Genomic DNA, 19,380 nt, shown 5'->3' on the forward strand with positions numbered 1-19,380 from the left:
TCATACAAATAGAAAGATAACGATGACAGATATCATATCATACACAGTACACACTGTGACTAGGATGGAGAGGGAGTGGTCCTGAGACTGCTCTTTGATTTCTGTGGTGGTTCCGAGGGAATCTGTCGTTGTCACTGATGTTGTCAATCATGAATTCATGGTGTAATCCAATTAACGAAGAGGAGAGTGTAATCCATGTTAATCCCACATCCAGTGAGAGTGAGAGTTTGAGACAGTGTGAGAAGGGGAGATAGATTAGAAGCAAAGACTGGGTATGGGTCGTTTGCCAAAACGAGACATAACAGTTAGACAGGCTTAGAATCTTCTGGTGAGGCTAGTTTTATTGAGATTGTACAGTAAGTAAAATGCAAAACTGTTTAATGTGTCCATTCATTGTGAGTGTTTGTGTTCAAGTGGGGTCCGAGAGGGACCCCCACCCAGGGGTCCTTGAGGCGGCTCAGGGATTCCCCAGATATGTTTAGTTAGGAACCAAATGGACCCCAGCTCTGTAACTCTGAGTGTACAAATGGACAGTTCCTTTTGGTTCCAATTGTACACTCTGAGTGGGCTTTGTGGCCTCATTTCTTTCTTTCTTTTTTTACCAACTCTTGCCTTTCAGGTCTCGTTGGACAGCTGTCTGCTGAAGTTCTTTGCCCCTGTTGTCACGGAGACATCAACACAGAGAGACACACAGTCAGGGGGGAGGAGGAGGAGCCTCAGGGAAGAGGACCCTCACCTGGGCTGAACCTTAGAGTATATATTAATATATACTCTAAGGGCTGAACCCACACAAAAGCAGAGGGAGAAGCAGAGCACACGTACAGGTGGACGTTAATGAAGGGAAGACAAGCACAGCGTAAAAGGACACATGTTGAAACCAAGTGGATAAAGAAACAGACCAACTGTCAGGTAAGGTGTTATGAGTCAGTATGATGATCAAGAAAGGAAGAAACATGGAAGAAGTCAACATTGGGATAATTTAGTGCAAAAATAGAAGGAAGACACTTTCACTGTGTGTGTGTGTGTGTGTGTGTGTGTGTGTGTGTGTGTGTGTGTGTTGTAAAAGGATGGGATATGATCTGGAGAGGTTTGTGGGCTATGTGAATGAAGGCCTGCTGTGCTGTGTGTGTCGAGATGTGTTGGAGCGCCCCCTTCAGGCCCCTTGTGAACATGCATACTGCAGCGCCTGCATCAGCAGCTGGCTTGTTCACCACAATTCTTGTCCGGAGGACAGGTTGCCCCTGGACGTCAGCCACCTCAAACCTCTGTACAGGTATTGTACCACGTGTCTCTGTCTCAGCTGTCCATTACAGTCATTCATTCATCAGAAATCTCATCATAGTTTGTACAAATCCTCATTATGTCTGACACCCACCCATCTAATCTCATCTAATCTGTTCTGCTTACCTTTACCTTCTGTATTTCTGTTATGCATACATCAGTTAAATTGTTTACTTTTGGGTTTCGGCATCATTAAAATCTTCTGAATTAAAAATACCATGATTGCAAAACAAAAAACAACGAAAGCAGGAACTTCTTTTCCCCTTTTTCACATTTTCATGTATGCCGGTGAGTTAATCAATACTGTACTGAAAACAATTACTACAAACTCTGGTTGCGTAGCAACAAAAATACCTTGAACATTGTGCTCTGTCACCTCAAGGTTGAAGGTGTAGAACAAAGACATACTGGTACATATAATACAAATGATGCAAACAAAGTGTTACGGTACAATAAATTCAATACTACATATTCTGTACGTGTACTGTGTTTGTACGTGCACATCTGTGCATGTGACTGCATGCCTTTTCAACACACCTATCTATCGCTGATGCTATTTTTTACTCTTCGGTTTTTATCTGACGACAGATACATGCGAAACGATCTGAGCCGTTTGCAGATCCGTTGTGTGAATGCAGATCAGGGCTGTGAGGTCATCTGCACACTGGAAACCTTACACACACATGAGGATGAGTGCGAGTTCGCCTTCATAGCCTGCTCCAACACAGGTATGATCTCTTCCGCTGACTGACAATTTATGCAGATAAATTGTTTTTAACCCCTTGCCCCTCTTCACCACTTTCTCTTTTTTTATGGAATTAACTAAAACGATGGAGCTTGCATAAAAACAAATTTCACCCACTATTCTACACCTGTGATGTGACAGTTAATTCTGATTCTGGCTGTGTGGAAGCTCATGTTAAGGATTTGTTTTCTGTTGGGACTAGTTTTAATTGTGTGTAATTGTAACGAACATGTTTCCTACTCACAATGTTATACGACACCTGTCTGTTGGCAGCAGGTGGCTCCTCTGTTGTCATGGCTACTTAAGGTTGGTTTAATATGACTGAATGCTCAGACTCACTCTGAACATGACACACTGACCTCATCCAGGGTGCCTTCAGAGTCAACTTCCCATCATTCTTTAATGATCACTGGGCTGCTTCAACAGTTAATGTGCATGCATATGGTATGGTACTCACTACTCAGTGACTGTGTGACCTGTCATTGCATTGGCAGGTGGAGAGTACATATGTTGCCATTGTGGTATGTATAGTGTGAGACAAAACGCATGCCATGTGGATTTTGCAGTGTTTGCCTGTTGAATACTATACATTTGATACTAGATGTGCATTTATGGTCAACATCTTGAAAATGGGGAGGTCAAATCTCACATTTTGTTACACAGAGGGCCAGCATTTCCATGTTCTTTATGGATTATTTGCGATCTGTGGACAGCACAAAGCTAAAGGATTGTACTTGAAAACAAAACTACCATTGATACTTAGTTATATGGATATGTGTTGATATTTTCTGGGTGTGCAAGAAATAACATAAAAATGGGGGACAGAGTATATAGAGTGGAGCATGTATAAATACTAAAATACTATGCTAGCTCAGAAATAGAGGGATGGAAGCGCTGCAGGGATCCGTTAGTGGCTCTTAGATGGGTGCCTTTTGGTGATACAGGTAAAACCATATAGACAAAAGGTATCCTTCCTCCAAGTTGTACTGCTTGATAGAGCCTGACAAAGACCTTTTGGTCGAAACGTGTAGGTCGTTATTTATTTGCCTTGCTCATCAAATAAACCATTTAATTTTTCAGTGCCTTGGATTCGCTTCTTTTATTTTCAAGTCTGCAACTTTCACCTTGACAAGCAGTCCAACTTGGAGGAAGGATACCTTCTGTCTATACTGTGCTAGCTCATTTGGAGTCTTGTCATTCATGTAAAACCTCTTCTCTCAGGTTGTCCGGTGCAGGTAGAGAGGCGAGGTCTGGAGGCTCACCTATCGCTATGCGAGTTCCGTAGCAGGGAATGTCCCAATGGCTGTGGACACACCCTTATCTCCAATGACCAATCACAGCACAACTGTATAGCAGAGCTGCGTGCTGAGGTGGAATTGCTTAGGTCAGTGTGAGCAATTGTGAAACCTCATCATCTTCAAGTTCATTGTAAAGCACCTTAAATGTGCCACTCAAACCATGTAAATGTTACCTGCAGGGCAGAGATGTTGAGCAAGTTGGAAGAGGTGAGGCGAGAGATGGAGTCGCGCCTGGACTCCCAGAGGAGACACATGGTGCAGAAAGAGTCTCAACTGAAGAATGAGGTGGAGGAACTCAAGGTGTTCACCCTCTTATGTAACAATATAGTGTATGTCGACAACAGTTTGAGAATGTTGCATGTTCCAATAGACTAGAGAATACTGTATATGACATGTCCGTTACGAATTACGATGCAGGGTCAGCTGTCCAGAGTGGTGTGTGACGTGCGGGCGCTATTGGGAGTGGAGCGTCTGAGGAGGCAGGAGCTAGCAGAAGCAGAGTTGGAGAAGAGAGAACTACTGGAACTCCTCAGAGAATTCCAGCCAACCAGGTGCCAGCAGCCTGTTGAACAGCTGACGCAGAGCAAGAATCAGGGGGACCAAGAGCCAAATGGATGGCAGCCACACAGGGATCAACAAACCTCGATCCAAGCCTCATGTCAGTCACTACCGTTAGCCCAGCCACCTCCATCTCCTCAACTGGGAGAGGGCTCGCGCAAGACTGGTCCACGTAGCCTGACCCTTGACTGCATCAAGAGGAAGAGTCGAGAGGTTACAGTCATCTGAGTGGACTGAAACATATTTATCATTGGCAAAACTCACCACTCAAACGCACAAGACCGTATGGAACTATGGATGTAGTGCATTCTCTCTTTTCTGGCATATCGTTATATTTTGGTATATGATGTCGTCTTTAATGAAAAAAGACCACCCAAAATAAATAATGTAAAAGAAACTAGCAGTATTCTAAATTATAACAAGTCCTTCAGGATTTTCCAGGATTTGTATTCCAATAAACACTTTCTTAATTTCCATTTATTCAATCAATTTGATACATTAGTTTCCATTAAAAACAAAAACGTTTTTGTAATTCTGAACTAGAAAACTATGCATTGTGAAAATCGTTTTTTAAGTTTTTGATAATGAGTGTTCCTGCTGGACATGACAGTAATGTTTTGTATCATTTGTAAATGCAAGTCACAATTTAACCCCCTGCTGTGGTGTTTTCCAGTCATTGTTTCCACCCCATTATACACCACTAACAATTAAAAGAAACAAAAACATGTCGGCTCAAATACTATGACCTTTATTCTCTGAATACAACATAAGACAACAAAACATAAAACAACACAAAATCTGCATGTTATCAGCAGTTCATCTTCAAAATCCCACAACGGATGCGTTTCCTTGGAGACGGCATTGTTAAATTTCCCCTGATTGGTCCATTCGTCACTGTGGTGGGCTGCAGTTATGTCCCACATGAGTTCACCTGGTGAAGGAGCGGACATGCCTGCCCCTCCCACCGCCGCTCCCTCCTCCCCCACCACCACCACCACCACCACCACTGAACTTACTCCCCTGAGATCCTCTCCCTCCTCCTCCTCCTCCGCCACTTCCACCCCCTCCCCCACCACCTCCAGCGCTGAGCCAAGACAACCCTGTGCCTCCCCGGCCCCGTGGAATACGGTCCCTTGGCGCCAGGCGATATGCACCTGGGAAACAGAAAAGGACGTAGAAACACAAAAAAGGCAAAATTGTATAACAAGTCATGTTATAAAATAGGAGAAAATATTTTATGTTGTGGGTGTGTGTTTTTGTGGGTGTGTGTGTGTGTGTGTACCTGCAGGGGGTTGTCGGGAAGGAATTGGGCCTCGTGTGAAGTTGCTCTGACCTCCACGAGGTTCACTGTAGGTTCCTCTGTGAGTAACACCTGGTAACTGAGCACTCCATGATGAACCACCACGCCCCCCCTCTCTACGGGCATAGTTACCTAAATAGAAGCAAACTCTTCAATACACTCTACTGACCACCTCTGAGACTACAGGAGACCTGGAGACTAGAGCCAGTGGCCTCTAGTTTGAGGGCAGTATAACTGGTGCACTCAGCTGATAAATACCCAACGCAATGTTTTCGCTGAGATCCATTCAGGCACTAACACAATTAAGCAAAATTACACGAGAGAGTGTGGGTTACTGTCATTAATTCACTTCTGTGCTGTTTACGGAAATCGCCTTCGGCTCGTTCCTACAGCAACGCAGGCATGCAACATTGCGATTATACAACGGTTACCCTTAAAACTAAGATAATTGCAAAAACAGTTTTTTTAATGACATGATGTAGCCACTACGACCACAAATGTCGTGATCACTAGCTAGCCTAGCAACAGAGTGCTGCGTTCTGGGAGAACAGCACAACTGAATTCTTTGTTTTGATTAGGTGTTCCATGATACTGGTTTAAGGAACGGCTAGAAGGCTGTTTCAACCAAACAGATTGATTCCTTGAAAGGACCTGTTGTATAATATCACATCACAGCACTGACATTACCAAATATCTTGGGCTGAAACAATCATAATGGTTGACTTTGTGTATTTGTGTTTACTCACCAGATAGCATTACACCTTTGGGTTGTGGTGGAGTGAAGAAGCGAGTCTGACTGTGGAAGGTGGCTCTACCCCTATTCCCAGTGAACAGTCCTCTGGTAGGGGGTTTGGGGGAGCTCTTGGGGAGCCGCTTAGGGGGCAGGAGCCCAAGAGGAGTCACAATGTCTTTGAACTCTGCCGCCACAAAGTCATCCACATGCATGCTGGGAGGACGGGAGGTGTTCTGTTTGCGCTGGCGGAAGATGTCGTGCGGTCGGCACAATCCTTGTCCAAAGCCACCTCGATTACCTCGGCCACGGGGAGCGGCCATGATGTGCGCTCTCTTAGCTGGTTCCACATAGTCTGATTTACCACTACAAGGAACACAAAGAAGAAACTTAATATGGCAAGCAGAAATTATTTTATATAGCCAACAGAGTGCTACAGGGAATCAGGGATGATGCTTTTTTTTGTAGGCCAACTATGAAGTTAGTTTACCAATGCAGTTTTTGTTTTTAATTTGTGTAAAAACTAAGCTGTTAATGTTTAACTAACAAGGAAAACAAACACAAGAAACATGACATAATTAGCAAAGAACTAACACAGGCAAGCGTGTAAATTGTACCTTGTGATGAAAGTCTCATGCTTGTGTTTGCCCAGTCTGATGCCTTTGGGGGTCTTGGAGTGACCAGGCGAGGATGGCTCACTCAGGAACGACCGCTCCAATTCCGCTTTGAGGTCCAGTTCTGGACAACACTCCTGAGCCAGGCCTACAAGGTCCACCTTCACCTGCCACACAGAAGATAATTTACACACACACACACACACACACACACCTGATCTCTACAGACACAGGCCCCTAAAAACACAAACACTTACCATATCAAGCTCGGCCTCCATGTCATCATGGTGGAAGGGTGAGAACCACAGAGCTTTAAGCTGCTCATCCAGAGCCTCTGATAGAACAAACACGGTCCTATAGAGAGAAAACACAATGAGTGAGATTAATAGTGCACATTTATTAGTCCAAGTTGTGGTAAAAGAGAATAGCAAATTTTAAAAGGGGCTAATATTGTTTAAATTCAATTATTTTCAGTTAACAGTTATCATGGTGGTCATTATCAGGCTGTGCTGGTGCGACACAGATTAGAGAAAAAGAGACATTGATGTGAAAAACACAATACATGAATCCCACAAATGCTGGTCCATGAAGTAATTTAGCACCATCCAAGAGCTATACCTGTGATTGAACTGGGCCAACAGCGTCTCAGGCACAGGCAGGGTGTGCTCAGTGTCAACTACGGGAGCTGCTTCATTGGCCATCTCTAATGTCTGCCTCAGGACAATCACGTTCTCCAACATGGTCTCCAACGACTCGTCCTCCTTGCATAATTTCTACACACACAAAAAAACACACAGTAAATCCAATGACAACTCACCTTCAACGCTTTCTAATTTAAAAAGTAAACATATGTATGTGTAATCATTGTACCGTGATCTGTTTCTCCAGAGCAGTAAGTGGGTGTGACTCTGTCATCCCCTCCCACTGCAGTAGGGCTTTCATCTCGGAGCTGCTCAGAGTCAGTGAGCGTGGAGGTACAAACCCTGGCTCATCCCCATGTCCCTGGCCTTCCTCAACACACTAGAGCAGGAAACATGCACTGTTAACACTCAAATGTCTCTAGAGTCAAGTAAGTTGGATTTATACATCATTCAAGTTCACATGCTTCACTCAATAAATCACAGTTCTGTTCCATCACACCAATAGCATTGGGATAAGAAATGGTGTAAAGCAGGAATCATAAAAGGAAAACTGGGAATAATGTATAAACGCATATCTTACCAGCGAGTCTGTGTGGAGGATCTGTCGCAAGAAGTCCAGCAGAACAGACAGTGCCTCAGCAGAGTCCTTGTTGAAGGAGAACACTTGCCTCTTCAGTAGAGAGCGCAGCCCTGTGCAGTGTTTCTTCAGAGCACTGAGATAAATATATAAAAATCAGAAGAAAATATCTTATCTATCAAACATACCTGATAAAATATATGAGTAGTAGTACAAAGAGAGGAGGGGGAGGGGACTACCTTTTGAGGTGGTACATTCCATAGTCGTGCTCAGTGAGGAACATCAAGGTCCTGATGCAGGTGAGGAGCAGAGGAGTGGAGCTCTCTGCACTCCCCAGAACCTCCAGTAAGCCGTTGGCCACTGATGCCATCATTTCTCGACCTGGCAGGGAGTTTGCCAGCTGCTCGGCCTCCGACGCACAGCCCTCGCCCGGCGTCGTTGACACCACCAGTGAAATGTCCTGAGAGATTAATAGTATACTGTCACATACTTTTCTGTTTCACAAAACATTATTTACTATACTTTTTTCCTTGTGGTCTGTGCTTCTTACCTGGTCACAAAGTGACTGCAGTATTGTTCCCACTAGTTCACTGCAATGCTGCTGTTGTAACGGCTGTCCAGTTGGTGGAACCAGTAACGGGAGCAGCAGGGGGAAGAGCTCTGCCAGGTGCTCCTCTCCAGCGGTGGAGCCAGAGAGAAGCTGTAAGGCTGCACTCTTACATGCTCTCTGGGAGACCAGGGCATCCAATAAGGAGAGCAAACGCAGGACCTGTCCCCAACACACACTCTTACCCTCGGCTCTGAAACACACAACAGTCACAAAGTCATTTTAGTAACTGAAAACTATGTAGGTACTGTATGCATGTTTACAACTTCACCAAAATGTGAATGCTTGTCTTGGTCCCATGTTTTCTCTTTTCTTTCTTTCTTTTTTTCTTAACTGCTGAGTATACATATGAAGAATTTCAAGATGTATGTTTGTCTCCATTAATTAAATGCCATCTGGTTGTGTTTGTAGTCCCACAGATAGAGATTATATAATCTCCTCGGAAAATGTTTCTTCAAAACTGTCCATGGCACAATGCCGGCAGATTGCAGATAATATTATGATTTATGTATATAACTAAATCACAAGCACCTTGAGTTTCTAAGTAACATATCTAATGATTGGTGTCTTTTGCAGTGAAGACCGTCAGCATGGCAAGGCATTCGTTTCAAGAGTATGTTAATTAAGCAATATTACACGAGAGGGTGTGGGTTAACGTGATTATTGCCACGACAGGGATGCGGTCAGGAACGAGACGAAGTCGAGTTCCGCAAGCATCACTGAAGTGTCTACCACAGTTACCCTTAAAACTAAGAAAATAATGACAGATGTAGTCACTACGACCACAAATGTCCCAAGAAACTAGCTAGCCTAGCCACCGAGTTTGCTAGCGCTCTGGGAGAACAGAGCAGCTGAATTCTTTGTTTTGATTAGGTGTTGAACGGTGCTGGTTTAACCCACGGCTAGAAGGCTGTTTCAACCAATCAGATTGCTTCCTCGAAACGACCTGTGGTAGAATACAATATAACTAATGGTGGTTGAAGGTGGTCTCTACTGAGACATTCAGATCCTTTTTGTCGGGTAGTATCCAAGTGGTATTGCATTAAAACCAAATTAAACCAAATAAACCAAATAAAACCAAACTTGCTTTCCCAAATGTGATCTCCAGTAAAAACTTTCAGCACTCGCAAAGGGAACCAGAGTGCAAATCCAGGGCAGGAAGATTATAGATTGCAGGTAAAATCACAGTACATCATTCTATGTGGTGTGTGTGTGTGTGTGTGTGTGTGTGGATGTTCTCTACTACTCACGGCTGTAGCTCCTCCAACAGCAGCTCAAGCAGGGTCTTCATGACGAGCATTGCGGTGGGCGAGGAGAGGTCTGCCAGCTGGACACACACTCTCCTCAGTATCGCCAGGAGGGGAGGGCAGCTGGTGCCACACACACACGTCAGAGCCTCGGCCAACACTTTCCACTGCACCCGCAGGTGCATGCTCCACAGCTTCCTGGTGTTCAATGCCACCGCCACATCCTGGACTGAGAACACCTGGGGGAGTCAGCGTAACAATGACACAGAATGGGTCCCTGTGCTTTGACACTACAGACAGACAGCAGTGGGGTCATAAACGGTTGAAAACCTCAATGAGCGTGGGTACCTGTGTGCTCTGCATGGGCAGTGGAAGTGGCAGCAGCTCAGACAACAGGGTGAGACCTGAGAAGAGACCCTCAGGAGCTTTCAGAAGTGAACCCAGGACTTCTTTCAACATCAGAGACCATGTGTTACTGGCCAGAGTCTCCTCCGTGTGGGTCACCTACACATTCAGCCAGAATGCCAAGTTTAGGTTCATACAGTATTCTGAGTACACAGTTTGGCAGAGACATTTATATTACAAGTAATACTGGCTGCATAAGTAATAGGCTACTTAACCGTTTGGCCGCAGGGATTAATTAAAGAAAGATTTTCCCCCGTTCAACCCTTATTAGGACTGAATAAGGGTTTTATACAATTGAATTAACGTAACTTGCGTGAATTGGTGTTTGCCGAGACTAATGATTAACGTAGGTTACGTTTATCGGCGGGGATTGTGTTAAAACTAAGCAAAGTAATACATCGGGGGATCATGAAGGGAAGACCACTCAAGATACTGTACCACAACATGTGCGCAGCACACACACCTGTTCATTGACACCCTGTGTGAAGGTGAGCAGCACGTCAACGATGAGCGCCTGCACTCGGGTCTCGTCACAGTCCAGGCGACCAGAGGCGGGGATGGAGCACACTATCATGTGGAGTGTCACCAGCACGCTGGCCACGCGCGTGTCCCTGAACTGGAAGGCCCCACCGCGGAGCAGCTCTGTCAGCATGGTGCGCAGCAGCCGCAGTGTGTTGATGCACACGCTCAGGATGGTGCAGCGCTGCGGCGTGGGGCCCACAGGGCCGTGCACACGCCATGGCTGCAGCAGCACACTGCACAGCTTCTGCAAGATGCGCACGCTTGTGTCCAGGCCCTCGCCAGAGAAGAGCTGCACACCGGCAAGATTCCACTTGAGATCCTTCTGTTGACCTGCAGACAGAAGAAGCGAATAAAAAAACAACACTTCAATCAGCTGTGAAACCTTGTCTGTAGCATTTACATTTACATCTCAGAGGCATGTACATGGTGCCCTTATCCATAATTAGTAAAGTAACATAATTTGGTCAACCATAATGAATAACCATTACTGCAAGTCATCTACTAAAAACTGCACAGTAAAGCCTATGTCATACTACTGTCATATGATGTTATATCTCACCGATAATAACTAATTCTTAAGCAAACGTGTCACAATTTTAGCTTGAAAATCTATCAAATTATCTGAGGTTTATGATTCACTTCAGACAGGAGCTAAGAAAAATGTACCTTCGAGCACAGGTGGGGGACAGGCGATGAGACAGAGGACCCTCAAAGCAGTCACCAGTCCAGCTCCATCTGCAGTTAACACATTCTCCACATTCTAAAGCCCAGGGAACATACATGGTTAAAATGAATATGTGTTGAAACAGGATTCATTTGCATATTTCAAATATGTCACAGAGCAGGTACATTAGGTACTTAAGGAGAAGTTCAAACACGCTTGAGAACTAAACTTTGCCCCAAAAAGGGATATGTCACACCAACAAAGAAGACAGAAAATAATTCACTGAAGAGAACTGTTGCTTTTATCCTGTTGAATTAAAGAACACTATACCTGCTTGACATATTCTAACAGAGTCGGAATGCTGCCGATCTCAAAGCGCAGCTTTTCCAGTGGCTCCAGCCATTTATTAAGCTCTGAAATGCAATGTAAACACACAACAATGGTCATGAAAAACCACAGAAGAATGCACAGGCGTCTTGCTGTCTTCAGGCTATGACAGAGGTTGATATATTTGCTTATGGTTACTGCTTACCCTGTAATTTAGCATTGGTGTCATCTGCCTTGGCTAGTGCGAGCAGTGGTGCCGCATACTGTTCCATCATACGCAAGTCATTGGAGCTCTGCACCACAAGCAACACCAACATGCATGCATAGTTGTATGTCACTGCCTTGCGCGCTTTGGCCTCACTGGAAGAAAGTCAGGGAATCATGCTTAATTTATAATCCACTGAAACACATTGGGAGCCTATAGACTGGCTATTTTCAATACACGGCAAAGTGAGAATCAGGCTTAACAAAGACAATACCAACGGCACTAAAACACAGAAGCTCACCCCTGTCCATCCTTGCTGTGGTGCTGCAACAGAGTCACCAGACAGGACAGGTTGTTGTCCAGGCTGAAGACGTGGGCCACGGCGCTGCGGCCCGTCAGGCTGAAGGTGATAAGGTAGAGGGCATGGAGCGTGCCCAGTACGTCTGCGTTGTCGCCCTCCTCCAGCCCCGCTGCCCCCTCGCCTCCCGTGGCCACGTGAGTCATCAGCTCGGCCACGCCCTGGAGAGCGTGCAGCGCCTGCATGAGCCACACGCCTAGGCCCTCTTCGCCCAGCGCTGGCCCCGTGGTAGTCCCCTCCCCACCGGCGAAGGCAACCTCCTCGCTCTCGGCCTCCGTCGCGGTCGTCAGGAGACGGAGAAGCAGGTTGGTAGGGGTGGGTTGGGCAAGCAGGAAGAGCATCCCCGACTGGGTGAGCGACAGGAAGCGTAGGAGATCTCGGATGCCTTGAATGATGCCCGTGTGGCCTGCTGCTGCGGCCGTCGACAACACCACGGTCATGCTCTCCAGGAAGTGAGCCGCGTGCATGTATCTGAGGCCGAGGGAGGAAGTGACAAACATCTCACATTTAATAAACCACTGCAATCATTCATGTTAGTTGTGATTTACATAGTAATCTCTATTCTGTACAAAAATAGCAGATCTGTGTTGCATGATTTGCATCGTGACGTGCTTGTAGATTGGCCATTTGTGAACAGTGAAACGTTTCAAAACAGTGGAAGTTAAAGTGGGTCTGTGGGTTTTATGAATATTGATCCAATGTAAAGCGTAAGGTTAAATAACTACATTAGAAGCATTATAACACAGGTAACAGGTAAAGAAAATACCATTTCCTGAAAAGAATCGGTTTTGGACATACAAGGTTTCCACCCGACAGTGATGATATAAGCCCATGGTGCAAGGTGCATGCGTATGTGTGTGAGAAATACCTATACAGTGTGGGATATGGGTCATCTCTCTCCTGTGGTCCTGTTATTCTAGCAGATGTTGGGAAGGCTTTCACAGGCGGCTGCACCATGGTGTGAGGGGCCGTTTCTAGCAGGTGATGCAACTCTTCTAGAACCCCCGCCAACCTATCCAAGTCTGCCTCCGTCGCAGGGGAGGAGCTTAACACTTGCTCCTCCTCCATTGGACTCTCAGCCTCCTCCATCTCCTCCTGAGGAAAAATGTGTATAGGATAAAGAAATGATCCTTGTATGATGACTGGTGCCTGGTTGTGTTTGAGTTTGTGTAGTGTGCTTGTACCTGCTGAGGCTCACTCCATGTGGCAGCAGTGCGCTGTAGGTCAGCCAGCACCTCATTGAAGTGGCCTTTTTGTAACAAGGCGTTGCCAGCGGTGACAACTCTCACCGTCTGCTCGCGCAGGAACAGCTGGAGTAAACGCTGCAGTGAACACACAGCCAGGTGAGTCTCAGCACAAGGACCGTGATGCATCACATGTGATTCAAAGAACAGAAATGGGGACAAAACAACATGCACTTTGTGCTGCTAACCTGATATCCACTCTTCTCCCCCTCCCCTTCTTGCAGGAAGGCCTCTACACCAGCAGGTCCACTGGTGAGGGCATCCAGACCTCTCAGGACATTGAGCTTTAGTGCGGATGAGACGTAATCCATGTGGAGGAGTTCAAGCAGGAGTCCAAGGGCTTTTTTGTGTGGCAGCGCTGTGAGGCCCTGTGGACACTCAGCTAGGTAGCATAGTAGCTTGGCACCGGCTTTCAGCTGTCTGAGGTTAAGCGCAATCGGCTGTTTGAGAGCCACATCTATACTCAGAGCCTGGAGCACCCATTGGACAAGCAATCCCATAGGATGCTCCCAATGCTCCTCTCCCTGTCCAATTAAGTAGCCCATACCTTTGGCCAGTAGTCCAGGGGCCTGTTCCAGAGCTGTGACCCAGCGGGCATCTCTTTCCTCCCCTATACTGGCTATGAGCTCTTTGAGCTGGGCAATAGCCTCAGCTGCTTCTTCATCTCCCTCTGTACCACCAGGGTCCCTGGGCTCCTCCGCCCTCACTCTCTCCAGCTGGGCATCGAAGCGCGTCTTGTACGGAGGGGTAAAGTAGAGAAGAGGCCTGAGTTCTCGTTCGTAGGGGTCATACTGGACCGGCGGGACAGACGCCAGATCCTCAGGAGTGTAGTCCATGTCAAAGCTGGGGATCTTAAAGCTACCGTTATCCAAGTCGTCCTCATCACTAGAGATCTGCTCATAGCCATCATCACCTAGAGGAGGATGAGAGAGGAGGGAAGGAAGGAAACGGTAACATAATACAACAATTAGGAAGAGGGCTTAAATATTACTTGGGTGAATTGGGTGTAATAATAATGAGGATCATGGGAACTAATATTCCTTATTCCAAAATCGTGTGTTCCACTGATGGACCTACTCACACAGAGGCAGCATCACTTCAAACATGCAGGGTTAGTTACATCTGACATGCAGGATGTGACCACAACACAAGCTGTTACACACAGCTAAGCCAAGACAGCTTATGAATGCAGATCAGAAGCCTCCAGGGCAGCCCAGGACGGTGGGCCGGCTGTGGGGTTGGAAAATCAAACGGTTGCATGCGGAAGGCAGCATTGCCAGAGCACGCACTGTGTTGGACTGTCGCCCAGTTCCAAATGGACCGGGCTCCCTTTGGTCCCCCTTGATGGTTCGTAAGAGTTTGGCTGATAATAGGATTTTCATTATCCATTATTGCAATAGAAATTATCAGATATATCAATACATTATGATTAGAACAGAACTACATTGTCATAACACAGGTAATTTAAGTTATAATTTTGGGAGGGAGTTTTCATTCACAAAATATGTATAATTGATTATTTTGTTTGTTATTAACAATGTTTTAAAAATAAACATCATCATATAAAGTTCAACTTTGATGATGCTGCTGTGTCACTGTGCACTGAAGTGGGTGTGGAATAAGACTACACACTAAACACCTTGAGATAGAAACTGACAACTGTACGGAAGTACCAAATATTGAACTTTAAAGATTAGACTAGCAGTGATAGATGTTACATTTATCAAGATTGGGCAACTGCATGACCAATTTCTTACCTAAAAAAATGTACCGGTATATGTAATTAACTCTGGGATCAATTCTGGGACCATCCCTAGTGTTTATGTTGGCACATTGTTCTTTGAGTATGCACCTGAGGGAGAGACCTGTGGTCCATTTGGAATTGATTGGACATCCGCCGGCCTGTCCCGCGAACACACAAAAACCTCCCTACCTTCCTCCATCTCCTCTTCCTCGTCCTCACCCTCATCTTCCTCCTCTTCCTCTTCCTCAGGAACACTTCCTTCTGTCCGCGTGTCCTCCTCCTCTGGCTCCTCCTCTTCCTCCTCACCTTCTTCTTCTGGCTCAGCATCAGAGTAGGGTTCATCAGCAGGGAGCGACCTCTCGGGTGACACAGCCTCCAGGTAGTCTTGACGGCCCTCAACCGGCTCGGTTTTAACCACGGCACCGGTGCCCACTTTAACAGTACAAACAGGGGGCTTACAAGTTAGTTGTTGTGTCAAAGACGGGAGTCTGCACTCCATTGCAGCTCATGTGAAAAGGAACAAACAAAATATGGACCAATAAGACTCCAGGGGCTATATCTTGCTAGCCTGGCTAATAAGCCAGACCGAATCAGCCGCTGGCAAAAAAAGCCAATTAAGCCAATTCTATTATTGTGTTTCATCCAGCCTCTGTTTGGATGTACGAGCATAGAACTGTTAATAAAATGATACCGGTGAATGGGCTTTCAAAAGCAGTGGGCAGTGTGGCAGTACAAGTCTGACCTGTCACAGGAACCTGTTCTTCTTCATCATCATCTGGAGGTGGGGGTCCCGGTGGAGTGCGGGGGCCTCTGGGTGCTGGTCTGGGTGGGCTGCCATTGTATTGGTCATCTTTATCCCACTCTGAGACACACACACACACACACACACAGGACAAAGATATTTGTCAAGGAGTTTTTACTGTAGTGGCTCAAATCACATTAGCACTACAGGGTGAAAAAGATAGTGAAAGTGAAAGAGAGAGAAGTCATGAAAAGCACATGTGCATAACTTCTAGGAGGAAGAGTTTATTTGTTCAGAGCGTGGCTGACACACAAAATGTTCAGTTTTCCAGTTATTAAACCTACATTATCCCTCTTTCTTTCACCACTTCAGTACCGCAATCAAGGGTGCACAATTGTTTTATTTTATTTTTATATATAGTTCTATAAACACCTACATTCACTCAAGATTCTGAAATAGAACCCTGCAATATTACAAACTGCATACTACTATATAGCTTCGTATTTGTGGGTTGTTGTTAGCTGCTTCTCGTGATGATTGGCTTGCTAGAGCTTTTTTGTCTACTCAAACAATTCACTCAGTGCTTCGTCTTATGTTAGTATTATGACTTCAAAATAATAAAGATTTAAACGTGCACGGCCCGAGCCCCAATGTCAATATAATTATTATATGTAAGGAAATAGGTTAATCACTGTGTGGTGTACAGTTAAGGGTATTACAGGGACAAGGAGGGGCTACAAAGGCACGGAGTGTGTCAACATCAGGAAATGGGTGTGGTGGCTGAGTAGTTTCAAGGTAAGTGTCAAAGTGTGCCAACCTTGTTTAATGATCCTCTTGGGCCCACTCTGTTGTTGGGGGGGTGGGGGTGGTGGAGGAGGGGGTGAGTCTTGGTTATGTCCATGTGGGCGATCTGCTGTGCCATACACTGCCACAGTCAAAGCAGTGTACCAGCCACGAAGCACAAGCCCATCTGTGTTCACCTGCACACATTAACACATACAGCTTCTTACAAATCCACACATCATCATCAATAAAGAACATCTTGAAATCACATGCTATTAATTTACCTTTCCACTGGGCCTGAAGATGATTGACTTGTTTTCATCATACTCCAGACTGAAGGGAAAGGGGAGGAGAGTGCAGATGGTATCAAATTAAAGTTTATATATAAAGTGCATTTTCAACTACCAATGTCAAACCAACATGCTGAATAAGAACTTTTTTTTTAAAGAAAATAGAAGGTATATATCAAGCCCTAGGCCTAGACCCTAGCATCATCCACACAATAACAACCGGGGTACAGAGTTCACGTTTTTCAACACCTCTTGCTCCATGGACATCAATAACTACAAACTCATACATGGTAATTCTTTTGTTATGAGCTTACATTAACAGGTACATATGCTAATCCTTCTCTACCAATACCACTATTCTTTCAAGGTAGCTTTGAGTATTTGTCACTTTGTGCCCCTGTGTGGGTGGGGTTGCATTCTGGAGAACAAAAGCACCTGTCATGGTTAATTCTCACTCATATATACACACACATGAACACACATTTTGGAACTACTATGAGAACAAAGTTCTCAGGGTGGACTCCACCCATACTGGTTCGACAGCCTACAGGTGATGAAGACAACTGGTTGTTTAAAAAAAGACCATCTCAGCAGTAGACAGAGAGAGCTATAACAAAGATAGATTGAATAAGCAGGAAAACAGGAGGGACTGACCTGCCCAGTCTGTGGAAGGAGGAACTGTTCGGTTTGCTGAGATTGTTGAAGAAGAGGTCCAGCTGGAAGGCATGAGGCGACGTCTCCCTGAAGTCGGATAAACAGTCATAAAAGAGGATCAAACAAACATCAAATTGATAGCATAATCATATCTCATATGATCTATTATTAAAGTTATATACTTGTAAAGTAACACAATATGGCATGGAAACCTGATGATTTACTCTGTACAGCAGAGATTAAAATAGGGTGCATTTTGCACCCCAAAACTCAGTTTATAGTTAAAGGGACGCAATATAACAACGACCTCTGCATCCACGGGATGCACTACTGTACTGTTTTCTTATTCTAGTTTATTTTGCTAGCTTTAGTTATAATAATCATTTCTTCTTCTGTTTTCTACATGCATATAACCACATTATAACCATATAAAATGAAATGGGAGTTAAATGCTGAAATTTGTAAAAATGGCAAAATATGACTCCTATAACGTAATTGAAGTGGGACTCATAAAATGTCCCTGGGACTCATCTAAAAGACCATCCCTGCATCCTGGGACTTATTACATTGAAAACCTATTTACATCACTGGTACAGTGTTCAGAATCAACATTGTTCAGTCCGTTATATCATCATGGATTACCAAACAAACTGTGTGAACAAGTGCTGGCATAACAATAGAGCTCAGATATCAGACATTCCTTCTCCACAGTGGGATTCTCCTTTTCTTACACTTTTCTCTCTCACACACACAAGGATATCCCGACGATATATCATGTAATGGATGGTCTCCCCGCAACACATTATCATGTACAGAGAATCTCAATCTGTGGAACATTTACCCAAAAGCTCTGCTGTCAGGTAAACTGCTGTGTGCTTTAAGCCCAGGAGGAATGACTCGCACCTCTGTGATCAGGACTCCACACGGGAACCGCACAACATCAATATTGGTCAACTATAGTTCATGGAACACACAACAAATAAAAGGTGTAACAAAACATGTTTACATTTCATACCAACACATATATAAAACGTGAACGATTCACTACCCATGTATAATATATTAATGGATGTAACAATTGGACTGGACCTACTGCTACAGTAACGCGTAGTCTTGGTTAACGATGGTGAAAAGATTGTAAACAAATGCTACAAATTAGCAAAGCAATCAAAGGATGCTGCTAACATGCATAACTTATGCACCGTTACATGTGGCTTTGTGATTAAACATAAAATATGGGGAAGGCTAGCTATTATACAACAATGCTAAAGATTTAATGATTACACGAATTGATTTAAAACTGAGCAATACACTGTTACGATGAGAATGGTAACGTTGCTACGCTAACTATTAGCTAGGAAGTTGCCCGGCGTCATTACAGCACTAGTAGTACATTATTACAGGACGTCAAAGTAGCTCCCTTTGAAAGCATATTATGACACAGACGAGGTGTGTTGAGGCTGGAGACATTTACCTCTGCACTTTGATGTTTAAATGTATCGATAAAAAGAAGTTCTGTTGTGGTGTCCCCCGCCATATTTGTCGCTCACTGGAGTCAACTTCCGAATGTGTGATTAGTTCCGGAGCATTATCGTCCGACAAGCTAACAACTGATCTCAGATGAGCTTCACACTCCATCAGCATGCTTTCTAATACCGCTCAGTGCTCAGATCCGGCCTAGAACACGCCAGTCCGTCTACTGTATCCGCTCATTTGAAAGCACGCATGCATCAGAGAGCATGGACATACCGTTTCCGTATCTGCTCTAGATTTAGACCGGAACCACAACTTTCTAAGCAAATAGACGGATCACAGTCTTTAACACTCACGGGGCTTTCAGTCTG

At 44.9% G+C, this 19,380-nt stretch overlaps 2 protein-coding genes across 3 annotated transcripts; one reads left to right on the forward strand and one right to left on the reverse strand.

Moving 5' to 3' along the window:
• Window positions 1-824: 824 nt before the first annotated feature.
• Window positions 825-4,110, forward strand: rnf41l (ring finger protein 41, like; the record flags this gene model as incomplete). The annotated part of the gene is made up of 7 exons (XM_083760938.1): window positions 825-909; window positions 1,067-1,273; window positions 1,870-2,009; window positions 2,521-2,547; window positions 3,248-3,410; window positions 3,504-3,624; window positions 3,742-4,110. The coding sequence occupies exons 2-7, from the start codon at window positions 1,068-1,070 to the stop codon at window positions 4,108-4,110; spliced, it is 1,026 nt and encodes a 341-aa protein (XP_083617064.1). The 5' UTR covers window positions 825-909; window position 1,067.
• A 504-nt stretch (window positions 4,111-4,614) lies between these two features.
• On the reverse strand, window positions 4,615-19,127 carry virma (vir like m6A methyltransferase associated). 2 transcript variants are annotated; one of them, XM_083760750.1, is made up of 27 exons: window positions 19,011-19,127; window positions 18,378-18,490; window positions 17,537-17,623; window positions 16,877-16,925; window positions 16,627-16,789; window positions 15,810-15,929; window positions 15,287-15,499; window positions 13,512-14,236; window positions 13,264-13,401; window positions 12,948-13,174; window positions 12,023-12,550; window positions 11,722-11,876; window positions 11,520-11,602; window positions 11,192-11,285; window positions 10,467-10,855; window positions 9,947-10,102; window positions 9,602-9,837; window positions 8,295-8,544; window positions 7,984-8,204; window positions 7,748-7,880; window positions 7,397-7,546; window positions 7,145-7,299; window positions 6,784-6,880; window positions 6,530-6,693; window positions 5,929-6,278; window positions 5,165-5,314; window positions 4,615-5,036 (listed from the first exon to the last, which is right to left on the reverse strand). In XM_083760750.1, exons 1-27 carry the CDS (start codon window positions 19,071-19,073, stop codon window positions 4,810-4,812), a joined length of 5,436 nt encoding a protein of 1,811 aa, XP_083616876.1. In that variant the 5' UTR covers window positions 19,074-19,127; the 3' UTR covers window positions 4,615-4,809. The 2 variants fall into 2 exon arrangements, with proteins under 2 accessions (XP_083616876.1, XP_083616875.1); XM_083760749.1 differs by having other exon boundaries at window positions 15,257-15,499.
• Between the last annotated feature and the right edge of the window lie 253 nt (window positions 19,128-19,380).

Source organism: Protomyctophum parallelum (genome assembly GCF_964188405.1).
Source record: "Protomyctophum parallelum genome assembly, chromosome: 3".
In the NCBI taxonomy this organism is placed as follows: domain Eukaryota; kingdom Metazoa; phylum Chordata; class Actinopteri; order Myctophiformes; family Myctophidae; genus Protomyctophum; species Protomyctophum parallelum.